Below are 27303 nucleotides of genomic sequence, written 5' to 3' on the forward strand. Positions count from 1 at the left end.
ACACGAGTCGGAGGATTTAGCATAAAAAAGCCTCTCTCGGGCCTACTTAAAAGTGTGGGCTAGTCATCGCCCCCTTGAAGATCTTGCTAGAAGGGCTGGGGAGAGAGCTCTGCCATTAAGAGTACTGACTGGGCAGTGGTGGTGGGCGCACGCCTTGAATACCAGCACTCGGGAGGCATAGGTAGGCAAATTTTTGTGAGTTTGAGGTCAATCTGATCTACAGAGTGAGTTCCAGGACAGCTAGGGCTGTTACCCAGAGAAACTCTTGTCTCGAAAAACAAAATAAAACAGAATTCTGAGCTGGGCCAAGTCATTTACCCAGCTGGGTCACAAATGGGGGCCACTCATGTCCCTGGCAGCGCTGAGCAACCAATGTAAGTTTCTGGGGGTAGGGGGTACTGGTGATGTGATGGAGAGTAAACACCAGATATCCTATCTGGCTTACATCCTCAGACTCTGGGATGTGCTCTTTAAAAGCCAGGAGGTGGTGGTGCACACCTTTAATCCCAGCACTCGGGAGGCAGAGGCAGGCGGATCTCTGTGAGGCCAACCTGGTCTACAAGAGCTAGTTCCAGGACAGGCTCCAAAGCTACAGACACCATGTCCTGAAAAACAACAACAAAAACAAACAAAAATTGATGGCGGGTATTCTGCCCCAGATCTCTTGTTTTTAAGGTTGAAAACGCCAGAACTGTTTCGGAGGGGTATACCGGGTATCTCGCGGAGGCAGCCACACTGCGGAGCAAGGAGCAAACTACTACTACTTGCGGGGGGGGGGGGGGGGTTACGAGTGTGACCTTTGAACTCTGACCCCGCGCCTCTCTCAGCGCTTCCGCGTGCAGCTTCCGCTCCCGCTCCTCCGAGGGGAAAAAGGCGGTCCCAAAGGGCGGGGCTTTGAGGCCGGCTGCTATGAAGGGTGCCTGCTTGAGGCGGGTCTCGCGAGGGGCGGGATTTGAAGAGGTATTCCCGATTGGGCTGCCGGGAGGGGGCGGGCCGTGGCAGGCCCGGGCAGGGCGGGGCTGGGCGTTCGTTACCGCCTCTGGGTAACTGGACTCCGGCGGTCAAACCTCCGGGGGCCGGGAGAGGCCGGCGGGCTGGCAGCACATCCTGGATCTGGAGTTTCCCCGACAGGAGCGGAGCCCAAGGGGCAGCGGCTCCTAAAGCTGGTCCGTGAAGAACTTGGCGAACTTGGAATAGAAAATCCCGGAACCCGGCCATAAAATCGGAAAGTCCCGGATCGCGGAACGCAGCTCGCGGAGCGGACTTAACACTTACAGCCCGGAGTCCGGATCGCTGCACCGCGGGACGGGACAGAGCGATGTCGGGCCGTGGCGCGGGCGGGTTCCCGTTGCCCCCGCTGAGCCCCGGCGGCGGCGCCGTTGCCGCGGCCCTTGGTGCGCCGCCTCCTCCTGCGGGACCCGGAATGCTGCCCAACCCGGCTCTCCGAGGCCCGGGGCCTTCTGGAGGCATGGGGGTCCCGGGAGCCGCCGCCTTCCGCCCCATGGGCCCCGCGGGCCCCGCGGCGCAGTACCAGGTGAGGAAGGCTGGCGGGCGCCGGCGCGAGGGCGCCTGTTCGGTCTCCCCGGGCCTCAGGTCAGGGCAGGAGCAGCCCCTGCACAGGCGGCCCTGGGGACACTGCGGGGTCCCTCGGTTAGTGGCTGTGTCGGGGAAAAGGTGAGAGAGGCTCTCCGGTGGAGGGCTGGCTTGAGCAGTTAGAAGAGTCCCGGGGCTTCTTAGCACACGGCTTCTGAGCAACTAAAGATGTAGGCTTCGTGGAAAAGTCCAAGGCAGATCCCAGAGTCGGGGCTAGGGGGTGAGCCGAGATATGGTGAGAAAATTAGGGAACAGGGTTATCCTTCATTTCTTTGGCTTCGGTCTCCTGCGACTCTGCCTCTGCTCTTTTTTTTTTTTTTTCTTAGTTGGAACTGGCAGAGCGTTAGTGTGTCTTGAGATGGCTCCCAGCTGCTGGCTGAGGAGGAAGGAAGCCTGGCTTCCTACGACATGGGGACTAAGGAGAGGGGCCCTAGATGACTCCAGGTTAGACGAGAGACGGCCAGGTCTGAAGAAGGCCCAGTTCCAGCAACAGAATATTCTAGATACGCTCTGTTCTGGAGTTTCTTCTTGGTGTCAGTATCCGGTTAAGTTTGGAGGAGCAGAGAGGCTTTTGGAGTCTTGGGGCTCTGGTGCTGCAGGAGTCGGCAGCGGCTGCTTCAGAGGGTGCTGCCCTGACCCTTCTGACTTGGAAGAGAGCAGTCTCAGGTTGCAGCTTCAAAGGCCACTAAGGAGTATGGAACAAGATTCTGTGGCCAGTGCACTGGGGACTTAGCTTGACCCTGCATGTGGGGCGCTTCCTTCCCCAATGCTCTGGTTGCAAGTTGCTCCAGAAAGTTTGAGGACTTTATGGTTTGCTTTTGCATTTTGGTGCTGAGCGTGGTACTGAGGCAGGGCTTTGCACTTGGCAGACACTTGCTGTATTAGTGAGCTACACCCCTTTTCCAGAGTGCCCTGAGATTGTGTCTGTCCTTTTCCCACATCCTTGTCACTTTTGTTCTTTGTTTTTTAATGCAGGGTCTCACGCAGCCCAGGCTTCTGTGTAGCCAAAAAGCTGGCCTTGAACTCTTTCTGCCTCTCAAGGGATTACAGCCAGGCACTACCACACCCAACCACTCCGTTACTTTTGCTTATTCTCCGGGTTCTTGATAAGGCCATATGCATCTCAGCCTGTGTGCCACAGTGCCCTGTTACTAATGTCAGAAAGTGTGCACCTTAGCTTACTCTGTCCTCTGCTGGTGTCTCGAGGTAGAAGCCTCAGAAATAGGTCCTCGTAGAGTAGAGTGCATATTCCACCAGGAACCAAATTTCTAAGGAGATAACTAGCCAGGGATGGGGTGGGAATAGTGCCAAAACCCCTTCCTCTTCATTTCTCAACAGAAAATGAAGAGTTCGGGTATGGCAGAGACAGACTTGGTCCCAAGGATGCTAGCTGGAGTTTATCTTCTCCGTGCTCTCTTTGGAGATTCATGGGCCTATGATCACTGATGAGTCCCAAATCAGTTATTCTAGCCCTAGCCTCTGCTTGCTTGGAACTGATGTGGAAGATTCCTTTTCTTTAGGCACTAGGGGAGATCTGTGTGCTTGCTTTTTTAACCCTCTCTCTATGAAGTCTTGGCTGTCCCATAACTCAGTATGCAGACCAGTTTCCTTGGCACACAGCCGATAGAACATATGCCCTTGGGAAAGACCCTTATGACGATGGGAAGGTGGATTCCTCCATATTTTGTAGAGAGTGGCCCTGGGCCGATGCTGAGGCCAGGGTGGCCAGATGGAGAGCTGTGGCTTCTAGGTGTGAGGAAGAAGATGGCCTTGACTGGTCATCCCACACCAACCAGGTTGACATCATCATCTTCTTTTTCTCAACTTCTTCCTCCTCATCTTTCTCTGGGAAAGGGCAGGGGAAAGAGGGGGTAAGGAGAACCCAGTTAACACTGCTTACTTCTTTTTAAATTTTTTTTTCTGCTTGCTTCTTTCCATGTCCAGGTATCTAGCTTCCTAAAGGGCTTGTAGTCTAAGGACAAAGGGTTTCCTCCTGGTTAGAGCAGGAAGAGCAGGAATTTGCATGCCCAAGCAGGGCATATTGGGGAGCTTGTCAAAATAAAAGTAATGGCCCAGCTACCTCTAGAGTGTTATTCTAGTTTGGAAGTACAGTCAGGTGAAGGGCTTAACACCACAATCAAAAACAAAACAAAGAACCTACTGTGCATTATTGCTGGGTTCTGTTCATAGGGTCAGGGTACGTTCTCCAGATGAGGCTCTTAGGCCCAGACAACCATCCGGAAGATCAGGGCTAACAGGCTTTGGGTCAGAGCAGAGCATGCTTCCTTGCGCCCTAGCTTCCTAGCCCAGAGATGGCAGAACCAGGCCTAGCCTTCTTCGGTGGTTATAGGATCAAGTCTGGAATGTGGGGTGTTTGACCAGGTAGAAGAAGTTACTGCATTCTGGGGGCTAGGGGACTGAACCAGGCTCACCCACTCCTATAGTGGGGTGGGCAGGCAGAAAGGCTGAGACTCTGTGGCTGTGACTTTCTTGTTTTCTAACCCTGAGTTTTTAAGTGGGAGGAGTTTCTGGCTCTTCAAAGCCCAGGTGTAGAGCTTGGCAAGGGGGAACTGGGACTTGAATTGTGAGCAGCCTTCCCCCGAGGCCCTGGGTGAGCTGGGGGCCTGAAGCCCGAGCTCCAGAAGTCTGGAGCAGATGTCTGGGTGGGGCCTATTCTAGGCCCGCCTGGGCTGCCTCATTTTGGGGTTTCCCGGAGGGCTCAGGAGTACTGCAGGATTTATGAACTTCAGTGGAGAGCTTCTTGGGGGACTGGAGCACCTCAGCTTATATCTGCAATTACCCTAGGAAAACCTCAAGTCTTGTATGATGGTGGGGGGTCTAACAGCTGTGGTTATCCTGGGTTTTTTTTCCCCTCCCCCTTCTATAATTTCTGGCTCTGGCTTATTAGGGCAGAGAAATAGCCTGTCTTTTTGCCTTTCAACAGCTTTGATGAATTTCTTCCTGATGAGGAGAGACTTGTGGCAGGACTTCTGAGGCCCCAGGTCTCCCACTTTTAACTCCTCAATTGCCACATGCTTCCTGTCTCCCTGCTCCTGTGCTCTCCCCTTTGTCTCTGGGTCGTGTTTCTTTCCCGTCATTTCTGCTAGTGGTCATGAATCTGACCTTCTGTTGTTGGGAACATGGGTTTAGTTCTGGATAAAGAAATTGCCAAAACAACAGGATGCTGAGGGGTGGTGTTCTTTAACTTGGTGTGAATCTCCACCCAGGCTGGCCTGGTTGTCTGGTTGTACTGATTGATTGCATAACCTGGGCCCTGGGGCCAGCCCTGTGAAGCTGCCAGGGACAGTGTGTGCAAGGCAGAGCTGCCAAACAGGCCTTTCAGGCAGCAGCCCTGTGAATGGAGTTGGGAAGTGGAGGGCTCCCAGAAATGTTAGAGAACTGGGCTTTAGATGAGAAACCAAGAAGCTACTTATGTCACCCAGATTGTTGCTGGTGACCCTTATTCTACTCCTTGCATCCCAGGACAATCTTATTCTGAAGCTTGGGGTGGTTAGGGTTAAGTTGAACCACGAGCAGCCTGGCTTCCAGGTGGTGCCGAGACCACTGGTAGAGTCCAGATGTCTGCTGCCCTCATTCCCCAAAGCCACCCAAGAACCATAACTTCCTTTTGGGGGGTCTTTTGACATAGACGTAGGGTCATGGCAGTAGGGAAGAGTGTGAGAGAGAAGCGGGGGGGGGGAGCACAGGTCCGGGTTGTGGTAGGGGCCATATGGTGACCAGATGGTGTCTGTACTCTCCCGGGGCCATCCCTACACATTGTGACATGGCCAAGCCATCCTATTGTACTTACTCACCTGGGGTGCTGCCTGTCTTACGGCTTGATATCCCACCAGCTGCCTTTTTCCCCAGCCATGCCACTAGACATGTCCCCATCAGACTGTTTGATTCCCCCTATATTCCCCTATGTTACTATGCATTGCCCCTGATCACCCAAGTAGTGTTTTTCCTTCAGGATGGGGAAAGGAAGAGCGAGAATGTTGTGGGGCATCTAGTCTCTATAAATAACTCAGAGCTGGCTCTTCTCATCCCAGGGGGCAGGACATTGCATATTGAAGCTGGAAAGGTGGTGATAAGTCCTAAAATTCCCCTGGCCCTTCTTTCTGCAAATGGTGCTTCCCTCCCACCCATGGACTCTGGCTGCCTCATTTGTTGGCACGGCTGCCAGGGCGGTTGCAGGGGCGGGGCAGGTGTGGTTTACACGCTGGGCTCAGGCGCCTGTTCCCCTTTGTTCCTGGTCTTTAGCAGGTCTCCCCATGTGCGAGAGAGATGGAGGGTATGGGCTATGGACCTCGTAGGGCTCTGCCACTGACTTGTGTACCTCCATTGCCCCACTTTACCCAGCGACCTGGCATGTCACCAGGAAGCAGGATGCCCATGGCTGGCTTGCAGGTGGGACCTCCAGCTGGCTCCCCATTTGGCACAGCTGCACCACTTCGACCTGGCATGCCACCTACCATGATGGATCCATTCCGAAAACGCCTGCTTGTGCCTCAGGCCCAGCCCCCCATGCCTGCCCAGCGCCGAGGGTAAGACTTTCTCATGCCTTTCTAGCTCATCACTGGTGCTAACAGGTTCCCTCTACCTTGACCCCAAGGAGACTCTTGGTGATTTGGGAGAGGGTTTTGAAGACAGGGAGTTTGGAGTATTACCCTCTTAAATGGGCTTCTGTTTCCTACTAGGTTAAAGAGGAGGAAGATGGCAGATAAGGTTCTACCTCAGCGAGTGAGTGCTTAGGAGGCCTGCCCACCTCTGGTTGGCCAGGATTGAAGGCTATCTTCCCCAATCCTGGAATAGGGAAGGAAGGGAGGATGGCAGAACTAGAGCTGGTTGAAGCAAGCCATTGCATTTCTCAATCTGCAGATCCGGGAGCTTGTCCCAGAGTCTCAGGCATACATGGATCTCTTAGCTTTTGAGAGGAAGCTGGACCAGACCATTGCTCGCAAGCGGATGGAGATCCAAGAAGCTATCAAAAAGCCTCTGACGGTATATACTACCCTAAGTCTTCTCAAACTCTGTTTTTCTTCCCTGGCCTTGCTTTCCAGGGATGAGCAGGGCTCATCTACTTAGGCTAGAGCAGTACTTCCCACAGCAGGGAGCGGTCCCCCAGTAGAGCACAGCTCAATTTAGTATGCTTTCAAATGATACCTTGCTATGTATGGCCACTAACTCAGTCCTGCCTTTGCCTTGTGAGTGCTCTGAGATCACAAGCATTGTGCCCACCACTATGTTTTAAATAAATATAGAATACTAGCAAATAGAAAAATAATTCACAGTAGTGAGTACTTACTATAGTAGCAAAACCATTGCATGAGAATTGTTTCAACTATATATGTATACATGTCTGTCTGTCTGTCTGTATGTATGTATGTATGTATGTATGTGGCTGATGATTCAGAATGTAAATCTCACAGCTCCGGGTCACGAGAGCTACCCGAGAGTAGACAGAGTAGCTATCTTTTCACATCCCATCCCTAAAGAAGCTTCCTTGTCTTTCTTTGTTCTTTAATTATCTAGAGCAGTCCCCTGAACGGTAGAGGCTTTCTAGGAGACTAAGGTATTAAAGGACTGTAGTGGGTGTTTAAATGGGGGTGGGGGTTTAGAACCTACAACCTCACATATGCGAATCTCATATATTGCTGTATTAAGCCATGTCCTTGGCTCCAGAGGCGTCTGATTTGCCTGGTATCATGTTGTATGTAGCTGTGGTGTTAGCACCGTCAGTAATCCACCAGTGTGTCTCCCCTTGCCCCCAAAGTTGAGTTTCTTGAAGGCTAACACCACTACTACCAATTTCCAAGGGTTATTATTTCTAAGAAAACATGATAGGGTTTCCAGCACATCTGTCCACCTCTAGCTCATTGTTCTTCCTCTTCAGCAAAAACGAAAACTTCGGATCTATATTTCCAATACATTCAGCCCCAGCAAGACAGATGGTGATAATGCAGGAACTGCAGGGACCCCTGGGGGAACCCCAGCAGCAGACAAGGTGGCTTCCTGGGAGCTTCGAGTGGAGGGAAAACTTCTGGATGATGTGAGTTGGGAAAGAAGGTGTTGGGAGGGGAGGTGGGTGTGACTTTAGACTGTGGGCAGACGTGAGTACTCTTTAAGAAATCCTAATATCCCTAGGAAGGGCACATCTGTATCCAGTTAGAGCTTAGAGTTGTTGCTGGGGTTGTTGTTTCTATGCTGGGGATCAAACCCTGGACCTCACACATACAGGCAAGTGCTCCATCACAGAGCTTGATGAACATCTGTAATTATTACTGCTTTCCTGTAGATGGCAGTAGAGTGTCTTGGATTTACTCAGTCACTGGTTGGTATGGGGTTAATGGAGAGCCTTTTCCCTACCACTGCCTTGAGCTCCAGGACTGAACTGTCTTCCCTTTTGATTAGCAATTTGGAGCACACCCATCTCACAGCTCTTTCCATCCCCAGCCCAGCAAACAGAAGAGGAAGTTCTCATCTTTCTTCAAGAGCCTTGTCATCGAGCTGGACAAGGAGCTGTATGGGCCTGACAACCACCTGGTGGAGGTGAGAATGGTCCTAGAGCCTGGGAGGGACATGAGCTGCCAGGGGATACAGAGCATAAAGTTATTGTGCTGGCTGAGTGCCGTTAATGATAAGCTCTGCACCCCTCTTCTCTGACAGTGGCATCGGATGCCCACCACCCAAGAAACAGATGGCTTTCAAGTGAAACGACCAGGAGACCTCAATGTCAAGTGCACCCTCCTGCTCATGCTGGATCATCAGGTGACAGATGCCAGCGTCACGTGGAGAGGCACAGGGATTCATGCAGGGGAGGGGAGCAGGTTCTTCTAACCCAGTGGTTTTCAATCTGGGTCATGACCCCTTTGGGGGGTCGAACAACCCTTTCACAGGGGTTGCCTAAGACCGCTGGAACACAGATATTTACATTAGAATTCATAACAGTAACAATTATGGTATGAAGTAGCAATGAAAATAATTTTATGGTGAGGAACTGTATTAAAGGGTTGCAGCATTAGGAAGGCTGAGAGCCACTACTCTGACTCCTTCCTGTTCTGTCTCTGCACAAGAACCTTTCTTTATTCCTGTCTGTCCCCAGCCTCCTCAGTATAAACTGGACCCCCGACTGGCAAGGCTACTGGGAGTGCACACACAGACGAGGGCTGCCATCATGCAAGCGCTGTGGCTTTACATCAAACACAACCAGCTGCAGGACGGACACGAGCGGGAGTACATCAACTGCAATCGTTACTTCCGCCAGGTCAGCTGGGTCCACCTTCTTGTTCTCTTAACCCCTGGCTCTTCTGTTTTGGAACCCTAGTGGGCAAGTGCTTAGTCAGCTTTTGACTGCAGTCTACTGGCCCTAGAATAGGCTACTCCCCCGTGCCCTCAGGTATCACCATGCCTTTGATGCTCTTTCCAGATCTTCAGTTGTGGCCGACTCCGTTTCTCTGAGATTCCTATGAAGCTGGCTGGATTGCTGCAGCATCCAGACCCCATTGTTATCAATCATGTCATTAGGTAAACAGAAGAGAAATGGGATGGCTCTTTGAAAACAGAATTCAGCCTCAAACTTTACTCATAGAAGGCTTGGTGGTTGGCATGTACATGTTTCCATTTCCGTTCCTTTGCTGCCTGCAGTGTGGATCCTAATGATCAGAAGAAGACAGCCTGCTACGACATTGATGTGGAGGTGGATGACCCACTGAAGGCCCAGATGAGCAACTTTCTGGCCTCCACCACCAACCAGCAGGAGATTGCCTCTCTTGATGTCAAGGTTAGTCCTTTGTCTCCACAGCTGCTGAGTGAGGGTGAGCTGATCTGTCATTTCCACATAGCACACTGAGGACAGGCACCTCTGGACCTAGATCTAAGAGCAGTCTCCAGGGCTGGAGTACAATTTGACACTTGCACCTCTTCTCCAGATCCATGAGACTATTGAGTCCATCAACCAGCTGAAGACCCAGAGGGACTTCATGCTTAGCTTTAGCACTGACCCCCAGGACTTCATCCAAGAATGGCTCCGTTCCCAACGCCGAGACCTCAAGGTATAGTCCTCCTTTTTTGAAGGTGGTCCCAGAGCAGGCTGGGAATTATGCCACACCTTACTTACCCTTGCCCCTTACAGATCATCACGGATGTGATTGGGAATCCTGAGGAGGAGAGACGAGCTGCTTTCTACCACCAGCCCTGGGCTCAGGAAGCAGTTGGGAGGCACATCTTTGCTAAGGTGAGGCTCTGCCGTTTTTGCCTTCTTTTTTTGAGAAGCTGAAGCCTGAGCCATGCTTTCTCTTCTTCAGGTGCAGCAGCGAAGGCAGGAACTGGAACAGGTGCTGGGAATTCGCCTGACCTAACTGCTCAGGGATTGCTTCCTTCCTTCCCAGCCCTGGAACCTGGCAGGAGACCATCCTCTTGGTTTTGGCTGGGGCTGCAGACATGTAGGATGGAGTGAGGTGTCTTCTGTCACCCTCTACTCCCCAGCTAGTTTCATAAATGTAGTGCTAGGATTCCTCATCGCTTGGTCCCCAAAGCCTTATTACTTACCTTTAGCATTGGCTTAGTCGGGTTCCTAAGATGCCGCCTCAGCCCCTGCAGGCAGGCCCATGGACTGCTGGAGGTTGTGCTTTAACTTTGTAACAGACATTTCCGAACCAAAGGCTGCTGGGTTTGCATGTTTACAGGCTCCACCCTAGGGCCAGTGTCGGCTGGCTTTGGGGCGCTGCGCAAGGAAGAGGAGGCCCAACCTAAGACTCTTCCTGGCCTTTCTCAACCAAAGTTCTTTGCCATTCCTACAAGCCCAGCCTTGCTGCTGGTTTGTCCTTTTCTTTGGGTATTTGCACTATTTGGGGAGCAGGTTTTTTCTATGTGGGAGCCACTTTTTTTTTTTTGTACAGAGGTAACGGGGGTTTTTCAGGGAGCCCTACTTGGTGCCTCCTTATTTTCTTTTCTTAATCTATGCAAGCGGCTACAGCCGCCATCATCTCCTGGGATGCCCTGAGGCTGCCCACCCCCAGCTGCTTGTGCAGGGGGGAGGTGGAGTCTCCCAGAGGGAGGGAATGTGCCAGTTCTCTAACCCAGCTAAAGTAGGGGTGTGTGCGTGCTGGAGAGGAAGGAGAAAGCTGGGAGGATTGTTTTTATCCTTTGTACTTGGTCTTAAGAGAGGGTGGGCCTAAGGCTTGGCAAATGCCATTTCTGGCAAACTTGGAAAATTCCAAATAAATCCTTTTGTTTATTGGTGGTACCCAGACCTGGTCATTGAACAGTGCAGTCACTTAGTAACAGACTAGAGTTCTAGAGAGTGTATCGCACAGACCTTTATTTGAGGGATGCACCCAGAGGATAAACCCTCACTTCCATAGCTTCTTGATGGACATATTTTTCTCACTGTCCTTTTGCATGACCTGGAGAGGGAGGGAGAAGAGAGTGTGTGAGTGGGGCTTTGTGAGCTGTGTAAACATGAGCTGAACCCATGGTCCAGAGCCACCGCAGCAAAGAAGGTGGAAGCACATACCTTGGCTACAGCCATCTCAAAGTCTTCCTGAGTGACGTGGACACGCCGTTCCCGCAGAGCATACATTCCGGCTTCTGTGCACACACCCTAAGCAGGGAAGAGAAGCTGAGGCCCTGCTGCTGGGGTCTCTTAGCCCTGAGTTGGCTCTACTACTTCCCTGAAGCCCTACACTGCCCTGCTTCCCTGAAGCTTCCAGTTACCTTCACTTCAGCTCCTGAAGCTCCTGGCATCAGTTCAGCAATTTTTCTCAGGTTGATCCCCCTGGTCAAGTTCATTTTCCGAGAGTGGATTTTCAAAATGTCCAGCCGGGCCTAGGGATAAAAGAAGAAAGCCCTAAGCCCTGCACCCTATCTCCATAGCCAGAGCTCCTCCAGCACCATCTACTACAGACCTCCTCATTGGGAGGTGGGAATTCAATTTTTCTGTCGATCCTCCCAGGACGAAGCAAGGCAGAGTCCAGGATATCAATCCTATTAGTTGCCATGATAACCTGGGAAAAGAAGGGGCGGAATCAGCCAAACAACTCTTGGGCCTGTGTGCCAACTCCACACTTTTACCTGGCTTTTCAGAAAGCCTCTGCCACCTCACCTTGATATTCTTGGTAGCCTCAAAGCCATCCAGCTGGTTGAGCAGTTCCAGCATTGTGCGCTGCACTTCACTGTCCCCTCCAGAGCCTCCCTCCAGCCGTGAGGAGCCAATAGAGTCAATCTCGTCCATGAAGATGATAGATGGAGCATGTTCTCGTGCCATGACAAACAGCTCCCTCACCATTCTTGCCCCTGTGCGAAGGCCAACCTGGCATTAGGAGCTAATGCGTACCCCACCCTCTCCCCTTTCACTCAACAGTCACATTCTTAGCCACAAGTTACCTTCCCCGATAAATTTCTGTACCAGCTCAGAGCCAGAGACACGAATAAAAGTACAGTCCGTATGATGAGCCACAGCACGGGCCAACAATGTCTTCCCAGTGCCTGGGGGTCCATACAGGAGCACTCCCTGGAGGGGGACAGATACATCACACTTAGGGGAAAAAAAAGCCAACTCCTTTCATTTATCGAATATACACCTTCGATAAATGAGGGCCTTGTGCTGGATCACTTGCTCGAGGGGAGGGATTTTAAAACGGAGATCAATATCATTCCGGACTGTATTCAAGCTAGCTTAGTGCTCTGGAAATCTCTCCTGTTGCTGTTCTTCGGGAGGTCTAGTCTGAGGAAGGAGAAACAGCCGCCTCCAGGAAAGTCTGACGTTTACCTTTGGCTGCGCAATGCCCAGTGCTTCAAAGAGCTCAGGGTGCTTCACAGGCAGCTCGATCACTTCTTTGATCTCTTTGATCTGCTTGTCCAGCCCACCAATCATCTCATAAGTTGAGTCTGGCACCTTTTCCACCATCATTAGTGACACCAGAGGGTCCACCTTATTAGGTAGGATCTTATGCAGAGTGTAGCTGTCATTCCTCAGAGCAACCCGGCAGTTGGGCGTCACCTGGATGAAGGGCAGGGGGAGTCTCAGGATGCAGCGTGGCAGTGCCGCTCCCCCTCATCACCAGCTGCACTTACATCATTGATGTCAATGTTCTTGTCCACATCGACTACGAATTTACCCTCAGGATGGACCTGAAGAAAAAGGGTTCATGATTTTCCTCAACAGTCAGCACATCACCCCCAACCAGGGATAACACAGGAACCTTCTGTAACACAAGCCAAGGGCACACACAAAGAGTGGGAACGCAATGAGCTGGTCTTTGGAGTCATGTTTTACCTTGACCAACACTTTTTTCTTATCCATGGCCCGAACTACTTCTCCAACATAGGAGCCCTGTTCCTGCAGCAGCTGCAGCTCCTCCCGCAACAGTCGAACTAAATAGAAAAAAAACAAACCAAACAAAACACAACCATAAAAACTGCCAGTCATCCAGCTTCTCATTTGGCACCTCCTTTGTACTCAGTCTAGTCTGCATAAACTAAAGACTGTTTTACCATTTGGAAGAGAAAACTTAGGTCTTGAAAGGGGTTTACAGTGGATATTTGAAGAGGTGCGCAGGGAAACAACTACATAAGAACAGGGGAGAGCTCACTTTCGGCTGAGAGGAGACCAAGAGCATTGCAGAAGATGGAAGGCTGGGAACACCAGATCTTGCCTCAACCAACACAGGACGCTTTCCACCTTCTCCTCTCACCTTTTGCATTGAGCTCATTCCTCTGGGCCTGCAGTCTCCGGAGATTCTGGCTCTTATCATTCACAATCAACTGTGGAGGACAAGAGACAAATCTCATTACTCAGAGGCAATAATAGCACGTAGGAAACTGTATCTTGGCTGAGACATTTACAGGTAGGTTTGAGCTGCTGCTTCAGAACTCCAGCAGTATTTGAGGACCCTGTCCTCTCTGCCAAGGTTTCCTAAGGAGCCACAAGTAGCTATCACAGAAGGCTTCTAGTCCACTTCTGGTCCAGGAATAACGGGATCTAATGGAGAAAGATTATAGCTTCTCACGGAGTGGCTTCTGAAGAGGGAACATGGAGTGGTGCAGACCCTCAGGTGAGAAGGAAGCCCGAGTTCTGCTGCCAGTTAAAAGTAAATTAGTTCCTAACCGCAAGTCTTCAGACGTGTGGACACAACCTGGAGTGGCTGCAAGAACCAGGAAAGGAAAAAGGGAACATGTGTGTGTGTGTGTGACAGAGAGGGATAGAAGTGGTTTGAAGGGGGAAATGGGAAACAGGAGGCTTTAATCAGAAAGGGAAAAAGTCATCAAGGAATCATTATCTACATAAAATAATATATAATACATAAAAATCTGTATATACTAATACACATATAGTTTAAATGAAATTTCCCCACCTGGGTTGTCAATGTTCCACTCAAGGGCCACAGACTAATTAGTTAAAATCCCACCAGGGGGCTGGAGAGATAGCTAGGTGGTTAAGAGCTCTGGCTGCTCTTCAGAGAACCCGGGTTCGATTCCCAGCACCCACATAGCAGCTCACAACTATCTGTGACTCAAGTTCCAGGGAATCCGACACCCTCACACCAATGTACATTAAATGAAACAAAAAAGAGCAAAACAACAACAAAAAGCCCCACTAGGTATGAGTAGTTGGTCAGGGTTATCTAAGACTCTCAAAACATTATAGGGACCGCTGTTGCCCTTGGTTGCCACCCGCAGAGGTGGAAAGTTAAGTCCCTATTGCTAACGACACCATGTATTTCAAACACAGGATCCACAGCACATGAGTTGGATCTGACCTGAAAGCCTTTTCCCCAAGGATTAGCTTTCACGGCACCAAAAGGAACTATGCAAGCTTCCAAGGGAGGAAGCAGCCAGCAGGCCTGCTTAGCTACGGTGCCTATGAAGCACAGAAATAGTGGCATGCATCCCATGGTGGCGACCAACAGCTCTCTGACTGGACTTAGAGCCTGTTGAGGGGTGGGGAATCCGCCAACTACCCTGGGCTGTTGAAGCCATGGGTCTTGAAAAGCCTACAGCTATCATTTTACTAGAACAGCACAGTCCCGAACTACACTTGAATATCTCATACCTACAGATAAATGTAGTTCTTACCCCTTATCAGACAAACTTCTCTTGGCAACAAATGCAGACAATTACAGAAAACCACAACCAATCAAAATGTGAAGAACAAGAGACTGTGGTGCCTGGTCCCAACTTATATATCTGCACACAACTCCTACACCCAAGGCTTGGGGATCATTTTGGAAGAGGGGGACAAATGATTCTAAAAGCCAGAGGAACAAAAAGTTTGCTGTCAGACTGTGTCTCCTAGAATGCCAGAGGAACTACATTCATGAAGTCTCATCAACATGGCTGCCTAAACAAGTCAGAAAAACAATGATGACACCAATGGATATGCTAACACGGAAAGGGAGGAAGCTCATTCATGGGGCCTCAACCCTAGACAAAGAACTATGGGTAAGTGAGGAGTGCTGAGAGGAGAAATAATCTTCCCCAAGGGACAGTCCCCTGTGCCCGAACTGGTCATCTAACACCTACTGACTACAAACATATAGGCACCATCATACAGACTAAACAGGTTGCATTTATGTATTTGGGAACACATGTATGTATGTGCATACATATATACATACAAACATATATATTTGTGTGCATACATGTAACAAGAAAAGGCCATGAACTTGAGAGAAAACAAGGGGAGCTGGTGTACAGGAGGGACTGGAAGGAGGAAATATGTGTGTGCATATGTGATGCAGTGAGAATTTCAAAAACTAAAATTAGAAAAGTGAATTAAAAAAGCAGGCATAGGCCAGGCGGAGGTGGCGCACGCCTTTAATCCCAGCACTTGGGAGGCAGAGGCAGGTGGATCTCTGAGTTCAAGGCCAGCCTGGTCTACAGATTGAGTTCAAGAAAGCCAGAGCCACACAGAGGAACCCTGGCTTGAAAAACAAGAAGACAGACATGCTGGCACAGGCCTGTAATTCCAACACTAAGGAGGTTTAGAATGAAAGCTGAGGAGTTCCGGGTCAGTCTGGGCTACACAATAAGATCCTGTTTTAATAAATCAGTCAAACAGTCAGGCAGTGGTGGCACACATTTGGCCCCAGCACTCAAGAGGCAGAGGCAAGCAAATCTCTGTGAGTTTGAGGCCAGCCTGGTCTACAGAGCTAGTTCTAAGACAGGACTTTACAGAGAAACCCTGCATCGAAAAATCAAAAAGAAAAAAAATATTAAGGAAGAAACTGCACATAGGCAATAGCATCTACTATCCTGCTTTATTTCACATCTGAGTGATGAAATCACATATAGAAGCATTAAAAAAACGGTAAACCCCCCAGCACCTGGAAGGCAGAGGTAGAGTTTGAGTTCACCCTGATCTACATAGGGAGTTCTGGGTCAGTTTAGGGTACACAGGGAGACACTGTCTATAAAAAGAAAAGGTAAACCACATAGAATAGGCGTAAATGCACTTGGGCTTCAGAAATTTTCTCTGTGCCTTTCCAAACCCATTCTCATTCCCACTTACACCTTTGGCTAACCGTAACTCTCGCAAGTGCTTTTGTTTTCCATATAGGGTTTTATGTAATCCAGCTTGACTTCAAACTCAGAATACTACTCCTGCCTCAGCCTCTTGAGTGCCAGCATTACTGGTATGCCTACCACTCCAACTCAGTGGTACTTTTTCTTTAAATTAAAACTTGACTCAGGGCTAGAGAGGTGGTTCAGTGGTTCAAAGACTGGCTGCTCTTACACAGAACCTGGCTTTAATTCCCAGCACCCAGATGTTGGCTCACAACCTATAACTCCAGTTCCAGAGGATCCACACCCTCTTCTGGCTTCCACAGGTGCCAGGCACATGTGTGGCACAGACACAGACGCAGGCAAAACACCCATACACATAAAAATAAAACGAAAAACTTAAACCAACCCAAAGTACTACTCAAATACTAAATACTAAATCAAAGAGATGGGTGTTAAGGGCAGGACATTATTAATATTCTTTACATTACTTGTTAATTCCTAACTGCAAAGAGGGAACTGAAGAGATTGCTCAGCAGTTAAGAGGGCTTACTGCTTTTGCAGAGGGCCTGGGTTTAGTTCTCAGCATGGCTGGTAACTCATAAGCACCTGTAACTCAAGTCAGGGGATGCACTGCACTCTTCTGGCCTCCACAGGCACCTGCACAGATATGGTGCACATAAACGTACACAGGCATGCATGCATACACACATATATCCAAAAACAAACAAACAAACAACATAGGAAAAAAAACTCTTCAGTGCACTCGCGGTGGAAATCTGCACCCATCACTTTGCATTTCCGACTAGCTCCCTCTGGTGTCTGTACTCACCTGGAGTTCTTCAATCTTGGACAAATAATACTGGCGGAGTCCACTGCCTGCCTTCCCCTCTTCCAGTTCCATCTGAAGACAAGTGTAATTGTTAAATAAGGGCCTAAACTACTAAGGGATTAAGCCAAACTATTTCCAGGGCACTTCACCATACGGCTTAAGAAACAAGGCCAAAAAACATCTCATTCCCTTTTCCTCAGATCTCATCTGATAGGTGAGGTCTGTGTGTTCGAATTTCAGATTCAGAGGCTTAGTTCTTGGTTTTAACCGTTCCCCTTTGAATCTACTAAAAGAATGCAATTACCATCTACCTCCGAAGGCTCACGGGCTCATGGGGTCATATATCCACGGAGCGCTTTTGCTCTGTGGCAAGAGCTATACAAACCCAAGGTGTACTACTACAGACAAGCCAACACGGAGGACCCTAGTCCTGGTCCGGCCCCAGGCCATTCCCGCTTGCCTAGCTCTTCATTCAGTTTCTATCCACCCCTGTCCTGTTCAACCCGGGCGGCGCTGACACAGCAGATCCAGTTCCAGGCAGGGTCCAGTCGGACGTGGTTCACCCATCCCTGGTCCACTCGACCCCCTTGCTCTTAGCCACCCCTCACTTCAGATTACACGCACTACGCACTCAGCTTGGGTGGCCGCCTTCCCGGAGCCGCCGCAGCCTTACCTGCTCTGGCCCATCAAGCGCCATCTTCCCTCTCTCGGCAGGGATCGCCGGCATCCAAGTTACCCTATCGCGCAGGCGCGGAGGCGGAAGCTTGGGACCTGAGACTTGGCAGAGAAGAGTTCCGGGTCAATGGGCGGGGTGTGTGGCGGGACAATAACAGCGGCTCTAATGAGAGGCGCTGTTGCGGTCAGTAGCTTTGGGAGGCAGTGAAGAGGCATAGAATTTCTGGTTGTTGTTTCCTGGAGTCTAGATCAGTAGTTATCGTACGCGACCTTCTGAGGCTCCACTTTTAACTTGTAAGGCCCGCAGACAGAAAAATTTTGGCCACATTCAAAATGGCGGAAAACTCAAAGCCAGGAACGTAGGGAACGCGAGCGGAAGCGGAAGTACGCTTGCTGCCTACATGTGCTGCTTCTTAAGTGTTGAAAACCTTGTGGAATTAAGGGCAGTCTCGGGGCCCGGTGAGTGATTTCTTCTCCACCCGAGGAACTGGAGCAGAATCCAGTGTTTGGGAAGATCTTCTCAACTTTTTCTTTCTCCCCAGAGTGAGTGATATTACTTCATCCCACCATGGGCAAGAAAGGCAAAGTAGGCAAGAGCCGGCGAGACAAGTTCTATCACTTGGCCAAAGAGACTGGTGAGTCTGGGTTCGCGCTGCGTCAACGATACTCAGCCTGTCCGCTTTTTCTAATACTGAACTCCTTTTTCTTAGAGGGGGTGATGGGGTTGTGAGGCCGTTTACGGTGCTAGAAAAGTCCTCCGTAGACGGTATTGTTTTATACTCTAACTCCCTACGAACCAGGTTATCGTTCGCGTTCTGCCTTCAAACTGATCCAGCTCAATCGTCGCTTTCAGTTCCTGCAGAAAGCCCGTGCCTTGCTGGACCTGTGTGCTGCTCCCGGAGGATGGTAACGTTTGTCAGGGGCTGCTCTTGATGGCACCTTCCTGGCCCTTCCTGGCTTTGAGTTGCTCTGAGTGTGGGAATCGGATCTACCCATCCCCGTTACAGTAATTAAATAATTCTGATTACATATTCCACAGCATGTACCTCTCTTAAACTTTAGAAGGCAGCTTCATTCCTTTTTTCCTCAACTGGGGCTGAACCCAAGGACTTATGTTAGACAGGCACTCTACCTCTCAGTTATATCCTCAATCTGCTTTATCATTTCTTGAGACAGGGACTCTTTAAAAAGTTGTCCAGGATGGACTTGAACTTTTGATTTTATTTCCTTGCCCTCTTTGGAGCTGGGAATGCAGGCCTGTGCCGGAATTCAAGAAGCAGTTTGTGCCGGGTGTTGGTGGTGCACACCTTTAATCCCAGCACTCGGGAGGCAGAGGCAGGCGGATCTCTGTGAGTTCGAGACCAGCCTGATCCACAAGAGCTAGCTCCAGGACAGGCTCCAAAGCTACAGAGAAACCCTGTCTCGAATAAAAATAGCAGTTTGCTTAATTGTTGAGAATGTGTGCGTAAAGATGTACCCCTAAAAGGGGTGAGACATTACATTGCCAGAGGATGGAAAGGTATTTTCATCTGTCCCTTTCACAGGCTGCAGGTGGCTTCCAAGTTTATGCCTGTATCCAGTCTTATTGTGGGTGAGTGACACTCTCGGGTACTTGAGGGTATGAAGTATAAAGTACTTTGTTCTACACCTCCCTCCATCCTATAATACGCTGACCTAACTTCTTCCAGGAGTGGACCTGGTTCCAATCAAGCCTCTTCCCAATGTTGTAACTCTCCAGGAAGATATCACAACCGAGCGCTGTAGGCAGGTAATACGAGTTTCTTTTTCCTGCTCCTTTATGTGCATCATTATCTCCTAAGGTGAAGCACTTCCCAGTTTACCATGACCTGCCCCACAAGACTCCTGACCATCCTAGTGTACATCTCCATCTTCACTTATAGTCAGGGTTTCCTTTTTCTCTTTTCCCCTTTAAGACAGGGTCTTGCTGTGTGCTTATAAGGATAGCTTATAACTATGTAGTGCAGACTTACACAGAGCAAGGTTGGTCTTGATCTTGCATTCTTTCTGCCTCTTGAGTGCTGGGATTACAGGCATGTGTCACCATGCCTAGTAGAAACTGTGCTGTGAATTGGTAGGACAAGAGATCTTCAGTAAAGTTCTTTCAAGTGAACCATTCTGTCTTGAAGACAGAAGTGTTGTTTCATCCCTAGTACCTGACACAAGATGTTGCCAATGGTGGGCACTTAGTAAATGACGAGACTGATGACTGGACCAGGAATTCTAAGTTAGTCTTTCGTTTGTTTCTGATACTATAAACTCTTTACTTTTCATTAGGCCCTGAGGAAGGAGCTGAAGACTTGGAAAGTTGATGTTGTACTCAATGATGGGGCTCCCAATGTTGGGGCTAGTTGGGTCCACGATGCTTACTCACAAGGTACAGGGAATGTGGGCCTTGGAGGTGAGGGTGGAGGTGGCATGCCCTGAAGCTGCATATTTTTACTGTCTCTCTTTACAGCTAACTTGACACTGATGGCGCTGCGTTTGGCTTGTGATTTTTTGGCCCGTGGTGGTTGTTTCATCACGAAAGTCTTCCGTTCCCGTGACTATCAGCCCCTACTATGGATCTTCCAGCAGCTTTTCCACCGTGTCCAGGCCACAAAGCCCCAGGCCTCTCGCCATGAATCTGCAGAAATCTTTGTTGTCTGCCAAGGTGGGACATCACTACTTCTTTTTCTTGACACAGCTTTCTAATGAAAGCATACCTTTGATCTATCTTACATTTTAGGATTCCTGGCTCCTGACAAGGTTGACAGCAAATTCTTTGATCCTAAGTTTGCCTTTAAGGAGGTTGAAGTTCAGGCTAAAACGGTCACTGAGTTGGTGACAAAGAAGAAGCCAAAGGTAATTTTTTTTTTTTTTTTGAGAATTGGGTCCTAAAACTGGGAACGCTTGATATCCAAGAGAGAACTCTCTAACCATCTTTATTCCCTTTCCTAAGGCTGAAGGCTATGCCGAGGGTGACCTCACTCTTTATCATCGAACCTCAGTCACTGACTTCTTGCGAGCTGCCAATCCTGTTGACTTCCTCTCCAAGGCCAGCGAAGTGAGTTCCCAGATTGAGGGTATAAGGGAGCTCCCAGAAACACAGCCAGAAAGAAATTTCATGCCTTTTCCTCACAAATAGATCTCAATAGATGATGAAGAGTTGGCACAGCATCCAGCTACAACTGAGGATATAAAAGCATGCTGTCAAGACATCAAAGTGCTGGGGCGCAAGGAACTTAGGTACACAGCTTTAAGGGTCAGGGTACAGGCCTTTGAAGAACATGTTGGAACCAGTATTCTGTTTAAGTTTCTGGCTGAAGCCTGAAAATTGGAACGTGGACCTAAAGAGGCAGGGATGGAGACGGTTATGATTATTATTTCTTGGGCAGGTCTCTACTGAATTGGAGAACAAGACTTCGGCGATATGTGGCCAAGAAGTTGAAAGAGCAAGCAAAGGCACTGGACATCAAGTGAGGAGGAAGTAACCAGGGTTGGAGTGGCTGGGAGTTAGATCAAGTGTCTGGGAAAATAAGCAGACCTTTACTTTGGATTGGTGTGTCAGCCTCAGCTCAGAAGAAGAAGAGGAGGAGGACGAGTCAATAGCTGAGACAAAACAGGCTTCAGAGGAGGAAGAGGAAGAGCAGCTTAACCGGACGCTGGCAGAGATGAAAGCCCAAGAGGTGGCAGAACTAAAGAGGTGAGGGGCCTGTGGAATGGTGTATGGAGATGGTAAAAAGACACAGAAATTTTGGAGCCACGCAGGTTAAATCCCTCAAACTTATCTGTTCAGGAAGAAAAAGAAATTGCTTCGTGAGCAGAGGAAGCAGCGGGAGCGTGTGGAACTGAAGATGGATCTGCCTGGGGTTTCCATTGCAGATGAGGGGGAGACAGGCATGTTCTCCTTGCGTACCATCCGGGGTCAGCAGGTAAGGGAGGGCTGGAGATACAGGGGATCAAGATGATTGGTTGGAGGGTCTGGAGGTGGAGAGACATTGGATTAAATGCACTGAGTGATCGATCAGTGGGTTTGGATGCTGTTTTCACCAATAAAATTGGTAATGGGAGGGGGCTGGAGAGATGGCTCAGAGGTTAAGAGCACTGGCTGTTCTTCCAGAGGTCCTGAGTTCAATTCCCAGCAACCACATGGTGGCTCACAACCATCTGTACTGAGATCTGGCGCCCTCCTCTGGCGTGCAGGCATACATCGAGGCAGAATGTTGTATACATAATAAATAAATCTCAAAAAAAAAAAAAAGAAAAAATTGGTAATGGGAATAGTAGAGAAAAAAACCAGTGAGAGTACCCTGTTAATTAAATGCTAAAAACAAATGTGCTAGAGTATTAAGACCAAGAGTTCACATTATAGCTGGCGGTGGTGGTGCACGCCTTTAATCCCAGCACTCGGGAGGCAGAGGCAGTTGGATCTCTGAGAGTTTGGGGCCAGCCTGGTCTACAAGAGCTAGTTCAAGGACAGGTTCCAAAGCTACAGAGAAACCATTACATTCACATTACAGTAGCTGAAGCTGTATCACCGGGGTCACCAGCAGACTGGATTCCTCTGTGGGGCATAATCGTCTTCACCTCACCGTGTCTAATGAGCAGCTGTAAAATGCTCAAAACAAGCCTTTCATAGTAAAAGCAGTGTCTCACGCAAAATGAGCTTTTGTGGTAAAATACTCTAATCAGCTTTATAACATGGGAGGCAACAAAGTAGTTTTTAGTCCCAACACCACCTGAGTTATGTAACTTAAAATCATGTACCTTCCCTTAGTTTATGTTTCATTTGCTAAACAAGAATATACCATATCCACTGTGAGTTTTATGGATAACTAAGAAAATGGTGTAAAGTATAATCCACAGAATGTTGTGATAAATACCCAAATAGTAGCTTTGTCCACCTTGAGAATAAGTTTGATTTTGAGAATACTTGAAAGCAATCTGTCTGGTGCTTCTTTACTTGGGATCAAAACGAAGAGATGTGAATTCAAGTATTTTAAGCGACTTCTGAGTCATTTCTAAACTAGTCAACATGTAGCCCTGAACCTAGAATTGGACATTTCAGACAAGCAGCTTTCCTAGGTCATAGCTGCTGTGTAGGTGCTAAGATTTCTCAGTGTTCTTTCTTACTCGTGTTGCGGAGGAAGAACAAAGTTAATGGGCATGGGAAAATTCAGTGTTGCCTTTAAATACTTCAATCTATTCCTATTGGACTTCAGTTGCTGGAGGAAGTAACTCAAGGAGACATGAAGGCTGCGGACACTTTTCTGTCTGATCTGCCAAGGGATGACATCTATGTGTCGGATGCTGAGGATGATGATACTTCTCTAGAAAGTGACTTGGATCCAGAAGAGCTGGCAGGAGTCACGACACATTTCAGTCTGAAGGATCAGAAGTGGTAAGGGCTGTGTGTGTCAAAGGAAGTGCTGCCACCCTCAGCCTGATTCTCAAGACAGAATGGGCATCAGCATAGACAGCAAGGCCTCTGGGTGCTGGGGGAGGGGAATCACTAGAGTTTCACCTCACTTTTCTTTGGGTCTACAGTTTGCAGTTTGCTGAAGTAGATGACAATAAAGAGGAGGAGGGAGAGAATCCATTGCTGGTACCACTAGAAGAAAAGGCGGTGCTGCAGGAAGAGCAAGCTAACTTGTGGTTCTCCAAGGTAGAGCCAGGGAGACTGGGATGCTGGCATTCCCTGGGAGAAGAGTTGCTGAAATTTTCCTATCACAGGACGGCTTCAGTGGAATGGAGGACGATGCTGATGAGGCCCTGGAGATCAGTCAGGCACAACTGCTACACAAGAGCCGTCAGAAGGAGCCATCCCCACTACCTTCTAGTCTCAAGACCAAGAAGAAGCCTCTCCAGTGCCAGAAGGAGGTCCCTAAGGAGACAGAGGCTATCACTGATCCTGAAGGGGAGGAAAAAGTCAACAGCTCAGACAGTGACAGCAGCAGCAGTGAGGATGAAGAAAGGTGACTGGATATAGGCGCTGGTGTAATTTCATTGGGTGGTTCTTAAATGGAAAGTTAAGGCCAGGTGGCTTATCACCACGGCGGGGGGGGGGGGTGTTAGAATAATTGTAATTCTGCCTCCTTTCAGTTGGAAAGGATCCCGTGGTATCAAGCGAAGCCGTGGTTCTAAGGAAGATGATGGCTTTGAGGTAGTGCCTATTGAGGACCCAGGTAAGAAGTATGTACACAGTGGAGAGAAAAAAGCCAAAGCAAGTTTCAGTGATGAGAATCAGGCTTTGACTTTTCTTTCCCTCTTTAGTGAAAAATCGAATTCTGGATCCTGAAGGCCTTGCTCTAGGTGCTGTTATTGCCTCTTCCAAAAAGGCAAAGAGAGACCTTATAGATAACTCATTCAACCGGTGAGGACCAGAACATCATGAAGTTCCATGGGCTATGTATGGGGAGGTTTTCTTCCTTAGGAATAAACAGGTGATTGCTGGCCTGGTATCCTCTCTACTCAGGTATGCATTTAATGAAGATGAGGGGGAGCTTCCAGAGTGGTTTGTGCAGGAAGAGAAGCAGCACCGGATACGCCAGCTACCTATCGACAAGAAGGAAGTGGAGCATTACCGAAAACGTTGGCGGGAAATCAACGCAAGGCCCATCAAGAAAGTAGCTGAGGCTAAGGCTAGAAAGAAACGGAGGGTAAGTAGCTGGTGGTTGCCTGAAGTTAGGAGTTGCTGGGGAAAGATGGATTAGTCATCTAACTGAGGCTCCCTCCCAGATGCTGAAGAAGCTGGAACAGACCAAGAAGAAGGCAGAAGCTGTGGTGAACACTGTGGATATCTCAGAACGAGAAAAGGTGGCACAGCTGCGAAGGTAATTTGGTAAAGAACAGCCACAAAGACACCAAGTTGTAAAGAGTTCTAGAGCACAGACCTTAACTGGCTTCCTTCTTTTACAGTCTCTACAAGAAGGCTGGACTTGGCAAGGAGAAACGCCAAGTCACCTACGTTGTAGCCAAAAAAGGTGTAGGCCGCAAGGTCCGGCGGCCAGCTGGAGTCAGAGGTCAATTCAAGGTAGTGGACTCTAGGATGAAGAAGGACCAGAGAGCACAACAACGCAAGGAACAGAGGAAAAAACACAAGCGGAAGTGAAGCAGACATCTGGAGAGACCAAAGACTAGAAGATATGGTATATAGTGAACTCTGGTGGTTTTGGTACTTGCAGTTTCTCTATGATCAGGGGAGCTATTGTGAACCTACAATTCCATGAAAGCATCAAGGAACTATTTATGACCGGCTGCCCCCCCCCAGACTTTCACAAAGAACTTAATGGAAACAGCCCTTTTAGGCTTTAAGGGGAAATTCAGTGTCAATGGTCTTTGTTGTAGTCTATTAAATATGTGGTTCTTTTGAGTCCTTGCCCACCCTTTTCTATTATTTGAATAAAACGAAGATAGTAGAAGAGATAACTTTTCTGATAGTTTAATAAGCAAGCACTTCCCCACATTTCACATCATAGGCTGCACTGTTCCAAGCCATAATTTAATATGTAGCAACTACTGTACGGTGGAAACGACAGCCCTCAGGTCCCAGTAGTAAAACATTTACTAGAGAGCAAGCAGAGAGGAATGCACATCTTAAAGAAACCTTCACAAAAATCACAAAATTCAAAGTTTGTATATTTCTTTTCCTTTTATAAACAAGATAGAACAAAAATCATCAGAATCATTTCAGCAAAAGACTTTTCTACTAATGGGGCAAGTTAAAAAAAAAATACAATGAGAAAGAAGACACTTCAAAAGATACTGTTGGAGTTGGTTTTCAATGATAAATTTAGCAGTGCCCCAGGCCTGAATGAAGCCTGAATTCTTCAGTCCTAGTGGCTTAGGATCTCAAAGCCTGAGTCTGGAAGGATGCCCTTCCTCCATGTCTCAGGGCTGAAAACAAAGCTGTTGGGGGAACCTGAGCATCAGGTTCCTCTCCTGCAAATACCTGAAAGCACCAAACTGCTTCCCATGCAGCCCTGACAAATTGAAGGTTGGGTTTACAGAAGCCAACTCAAAAAAAAAAAAAAAAAAAAAAAAGGACTGCCTGGTTACAGTTTAAAAAAAAAATTCACTTTATAGATGTTTATAAGGTGACATTTTAGTAAAAAATATAAGCTATTAAAAACCTAGAGTGAGTTTTGTGCCCTATGAGTATCTTCCACTTACCCTCCTTATAACTCACCCAGAGCAAACAAAAGCTTCCCAGCTCTCTGCTTTCCAGGACCAATGCAGGTTCCCAAGAAAATATGAATGAACAACAGATGAAGAATGTCTCCACGCTCCAGTTCTTCACCAAGAGCAGGGGGTCTGGACATCTTGGACCCCAATCCAGCCCTGAGACACCTAGTTACCAAAATCTTTCTAAAAATAAAATTAAAGACAACTAACTGATTCACGTTGATTTTCACATACCCTCTAACTGTCCCATCGACTTTTCTTGCGTTTGGGTGGCTCTGGAACAGCAAAACCATCAGGTGTTTTATCCGATTTGCTGTCCACTTTTTCTATCTTGTTGCTGTCCACCTTGGGGTCCATCCTGTTTTCACGATTAAAGCCTTCTTTCCTGCTTTCCCCATTCCTACCATCATTTGCACCCCGGGTCTCTCCATGTCTGCTGGCACTTCCTCCATGCCTGTTCTCTCCATGTCGGTGGCCATCAGTGTGACGGCTGCTGCTTTCTGGGTAACGGTATCCATCTCCATGGCGACCACCATCTCCATGCCGATTGCCACCATCTCCATGACTATGACGGCCACCACCCCTGTTCTCAGTATATCTCTCTCTCTTTCCATTGCCACCCCCAATCCCTTCACGACTGTTACTCCCTGAAGCCGTGTTGTTGACTCCTTGGTTTCCAACAGAAGGGTAGGTCACTGGGGCACTGCTGATATTCCCAGAACTGCTGAAGCCTGGGATGTTCTTGGCAGCACTGGTGACGGGGTTGTCTGCACTGTTATGGCCCTGTTGTGTTGAATTAGTTGGAACAGAATTTAAGCTTCCCGCACTAGTCCATCCACTTGCCCCAGTAGAAGAACTTCCAGCCTTCTGATTGCTTAAACTGGCTGCAACAAAGTGACTTTTGTACTGGGACTGAAAAAGAAAAAGACATCAGGAATAAGTATAACATCAAACTTAAGTTGGACAATGATAAAGTATACAAAACTCCACTTGCATGTCCAGGCAGGATACTGTTAAATTTCTATGTGAAATTCAAGTAAACAGAAGGTTCTATCTAAATCTAGAGTGAAGACCATCTCTAAGAAGGTCTCCCACTTTCAGGAGTTATTGTTAAAAGATTCAAAACAAAACAACAGATTTAATTGAATGCACTATAGGTGTTTGCCTGTGTACACTTTTTTCAAGACAGTTTCTCTGTGTAGTCCAAGCTGTCCTGGAACTTGCTCTACAGACCAGGCTGGCTTTTATCTCAGAGATCCACCTACCTACCCCTGCCTCTCAAATGCTGGAATTAAAAGTGTGCACCACTTCTGTCTAGCCTATGTGAACATATTTATGTGTGCCACATGCATGCTTGGTGCCTGTGCAGGCCAGAAGAGGGTGTCAGATTCCCTGGAACTGAAATCAAAGATGGTTGTAAGTTGCCAAGTGGATGCTGAGAACCCAAATGTGGATCCTCTGTCAGGACACAAGTACTCATATCCATTGAACCATCTTTCCAGCCCCCTGTTGAA

The 27303-nt window shown here is 48.5% G+C and overlaps 4 protein-coding genes across 5 annotated transcripts in view; 2 read left to right on the plus strand and 2 right to left on the minus strand.

Moving 5' to 3' along the window:
- The first annotated feature begins 1131 nt into the window (after nt 1–1131).
- Nucleotides 1132–10840, plus strand: Smarcd2 (SWI/SNF related, matrix associated, actin dependent regulator of chromatin, subfamily d, member 2). The gene is made up of 13 exons (XM_041635902.1): nt 1132–1534; nt 5956–6140; nt 6294–6336; nt 6475–6597; nt 7490–7645; nt 8050–8145; nt 8263–8364; nt 8699–8860; nt 9023–9120; nt 9241–9376; nt 9525–9647; nt 9728–9829; nt 9900–10840. The coding sequence occupies exons 1-13, from the start codon at nt 1319–1321 to the stop codon at nt 9951–9953; spliced, it is 1596 nt and encodes a 531-aa protein (XP_041491836.1). The 5' UTR covers nt 1132–1318; the 3' UTR covers nt 9954–10840.
- A 51-nt stretch (nt 10841–10891) lies between these two features.
- On the minus strand, nt 10892–17686 carry Psmc5 (proteasome 26S subunit, ATPase 5). Its single transcript, XM_041635903.1, has 12 exons — nt 17604–17686; nt 16931–17002; nt 13290–13359; nt 12872–12969; nt 12670–12726; nt 12365–12595; nt 11980–12106; nt 11699–11889; nt 11502–11600; nt 11311–11421; nt 11111–11197; nt 10892–11000 (listed from the first exon to the last, which is right to left on the minus strand). Exons 1-12 carry the CDS (start codon nt 17655–17657, stop codon nt 10947–10949), a joined length of 1251 nt encoding a protein of 416 aa, XP_041491837.1. The 5' UTR covers nt 17658–17686; the 3' UTR covers nt 10892–10946.
- Nucleotides 17687–17796: 110 nt separating this feature from the next.
- Nucleotides 17797–25030, plus strand: Ftsj3 (FtsJ RNA 2'-O-methyltransferase 3). The gene is made up of 21 exons (XM_041635901.1): nt 17797–18064; nt 18148–18240; nt 18406–18511; nt 19150–19196; nt 19294–19373; nt 19901–20000; nt 20082–20276; nt 20352–20467; nt 20565–20669; nt 20751–20851; nt 21001–21081; nt 21174–21308; nt 21402–21537; nt 22828–23006; nt 23153–23270; nt 23339–23580; nt 23708–23790; nt 23879–23978; nt 24081–24264; nt 24344–24438; nt 24524–25030. Exons 2-21 carry the CDS (start codon nt 18174–18176, stop codon nt 24714–24716), a joined length of 2463 nt encoding a protein of 820 aa, XP_041491835.1. The 5' UTR covers nt 17797–18064; nt 18148–18173; the 3' UTR covers nt 24717–25030.
- Nucleotides 25031–27303, minus strand: part of Ddx42 (DEAD-box helicase 42) — a 40272-nt gene continuing 37999 nt past the window's right edge. For both annotated transcript variants that reach the window (XM_041635899.1, XM_041635900.1), the window contains one exon: nt 25031–26701. In XM_041635899.1, the coding sequence (XP_041491833.1) occupies nt 26027–26701 (675 nt within the window). In that variant the 3' untranslated portion in view covers nt 25031–26026. The remainder of the gene's footprint in view (nt 26702–27303) is intronic.

The sequence above is a fragment of the Microtus oregoni genome, unplaced genomic scaffold (genome assembly GCF_018167655.1).
Source record: "Microtus oregoni isolate MIOR12 unplaced genomic scaffold, Mior012 000048F_ref0000485, whole genome shotgun sequence".
NCBI lineage: Eukaryota > Metazoa > Chordata > Mammalia > Rodentia > Cricetidae > Microtus > Microtus oregoni.

Coding starts and splice junctions, on each gene's coding strand:
- Smarcd2 (XM_041635902.1), top strand. CDS start 1,319: ATGTCGGGCCGTGGCGCGGGCGGGTTCCCGTTGCCCCCGCTGAGCCCC. Junction 8,861..9,022: donor GCAATCGTTACTTCCGCCAG/GTCAGCTGGGTC, acceptor TGCTCTTTCCAG/ATCTTCAGTTGTGGCCGACT. Junction 9,121..9,240: donor GTTATCAATCATGTCATTAG/GTAAACAGAAGA, acceptor TGCTGCCTGCAG/TGTGGATCCTAATGATCAGA.
- Ftsj3 (XM_041635901.1), top strand. CDS start 18,174: ATGGGCAAGAAAGGCAAAGTAGGCAAGAGCCGGCGAGACAAGTTCTAT. Junction 21,082..21,173: donor GCAAAGGCACTGGACATCAA/GTGAGGAGGAAG, acceptor TTGGTGTGTCAG/CCTCAGCTCAGAAGAAGAAG. Junction 24,439..24,523: donor AAGGTGGCACAGCTGCGAAG/GTAATTTGGTAA, acceptor CTTCTTTTACAG/TCTCTACAAGAAGGCTGGAC.
- Psmc5 (XM_041635903.1), bottom strand. CDS start 17,657: ATGCCGGCGATCCCTGCCGAGAGAGGGAAGATGGCGCTTGATGGGCCA. Junction 12,596..12,669: donor AGAACATTGACATCAATGAT/GTAAGTGCAGCT, acceptor CCCTTCATCCAG/GTGACGCCCAACTGCCGGGT. Junction 11,198..11,310: donor CTTCAGGAGCTGAAGTGAAG/GTAACTGGAAGC, acceptor TTCCCTGCTTAG/GGTGTGTGCACAGAAGCCGG.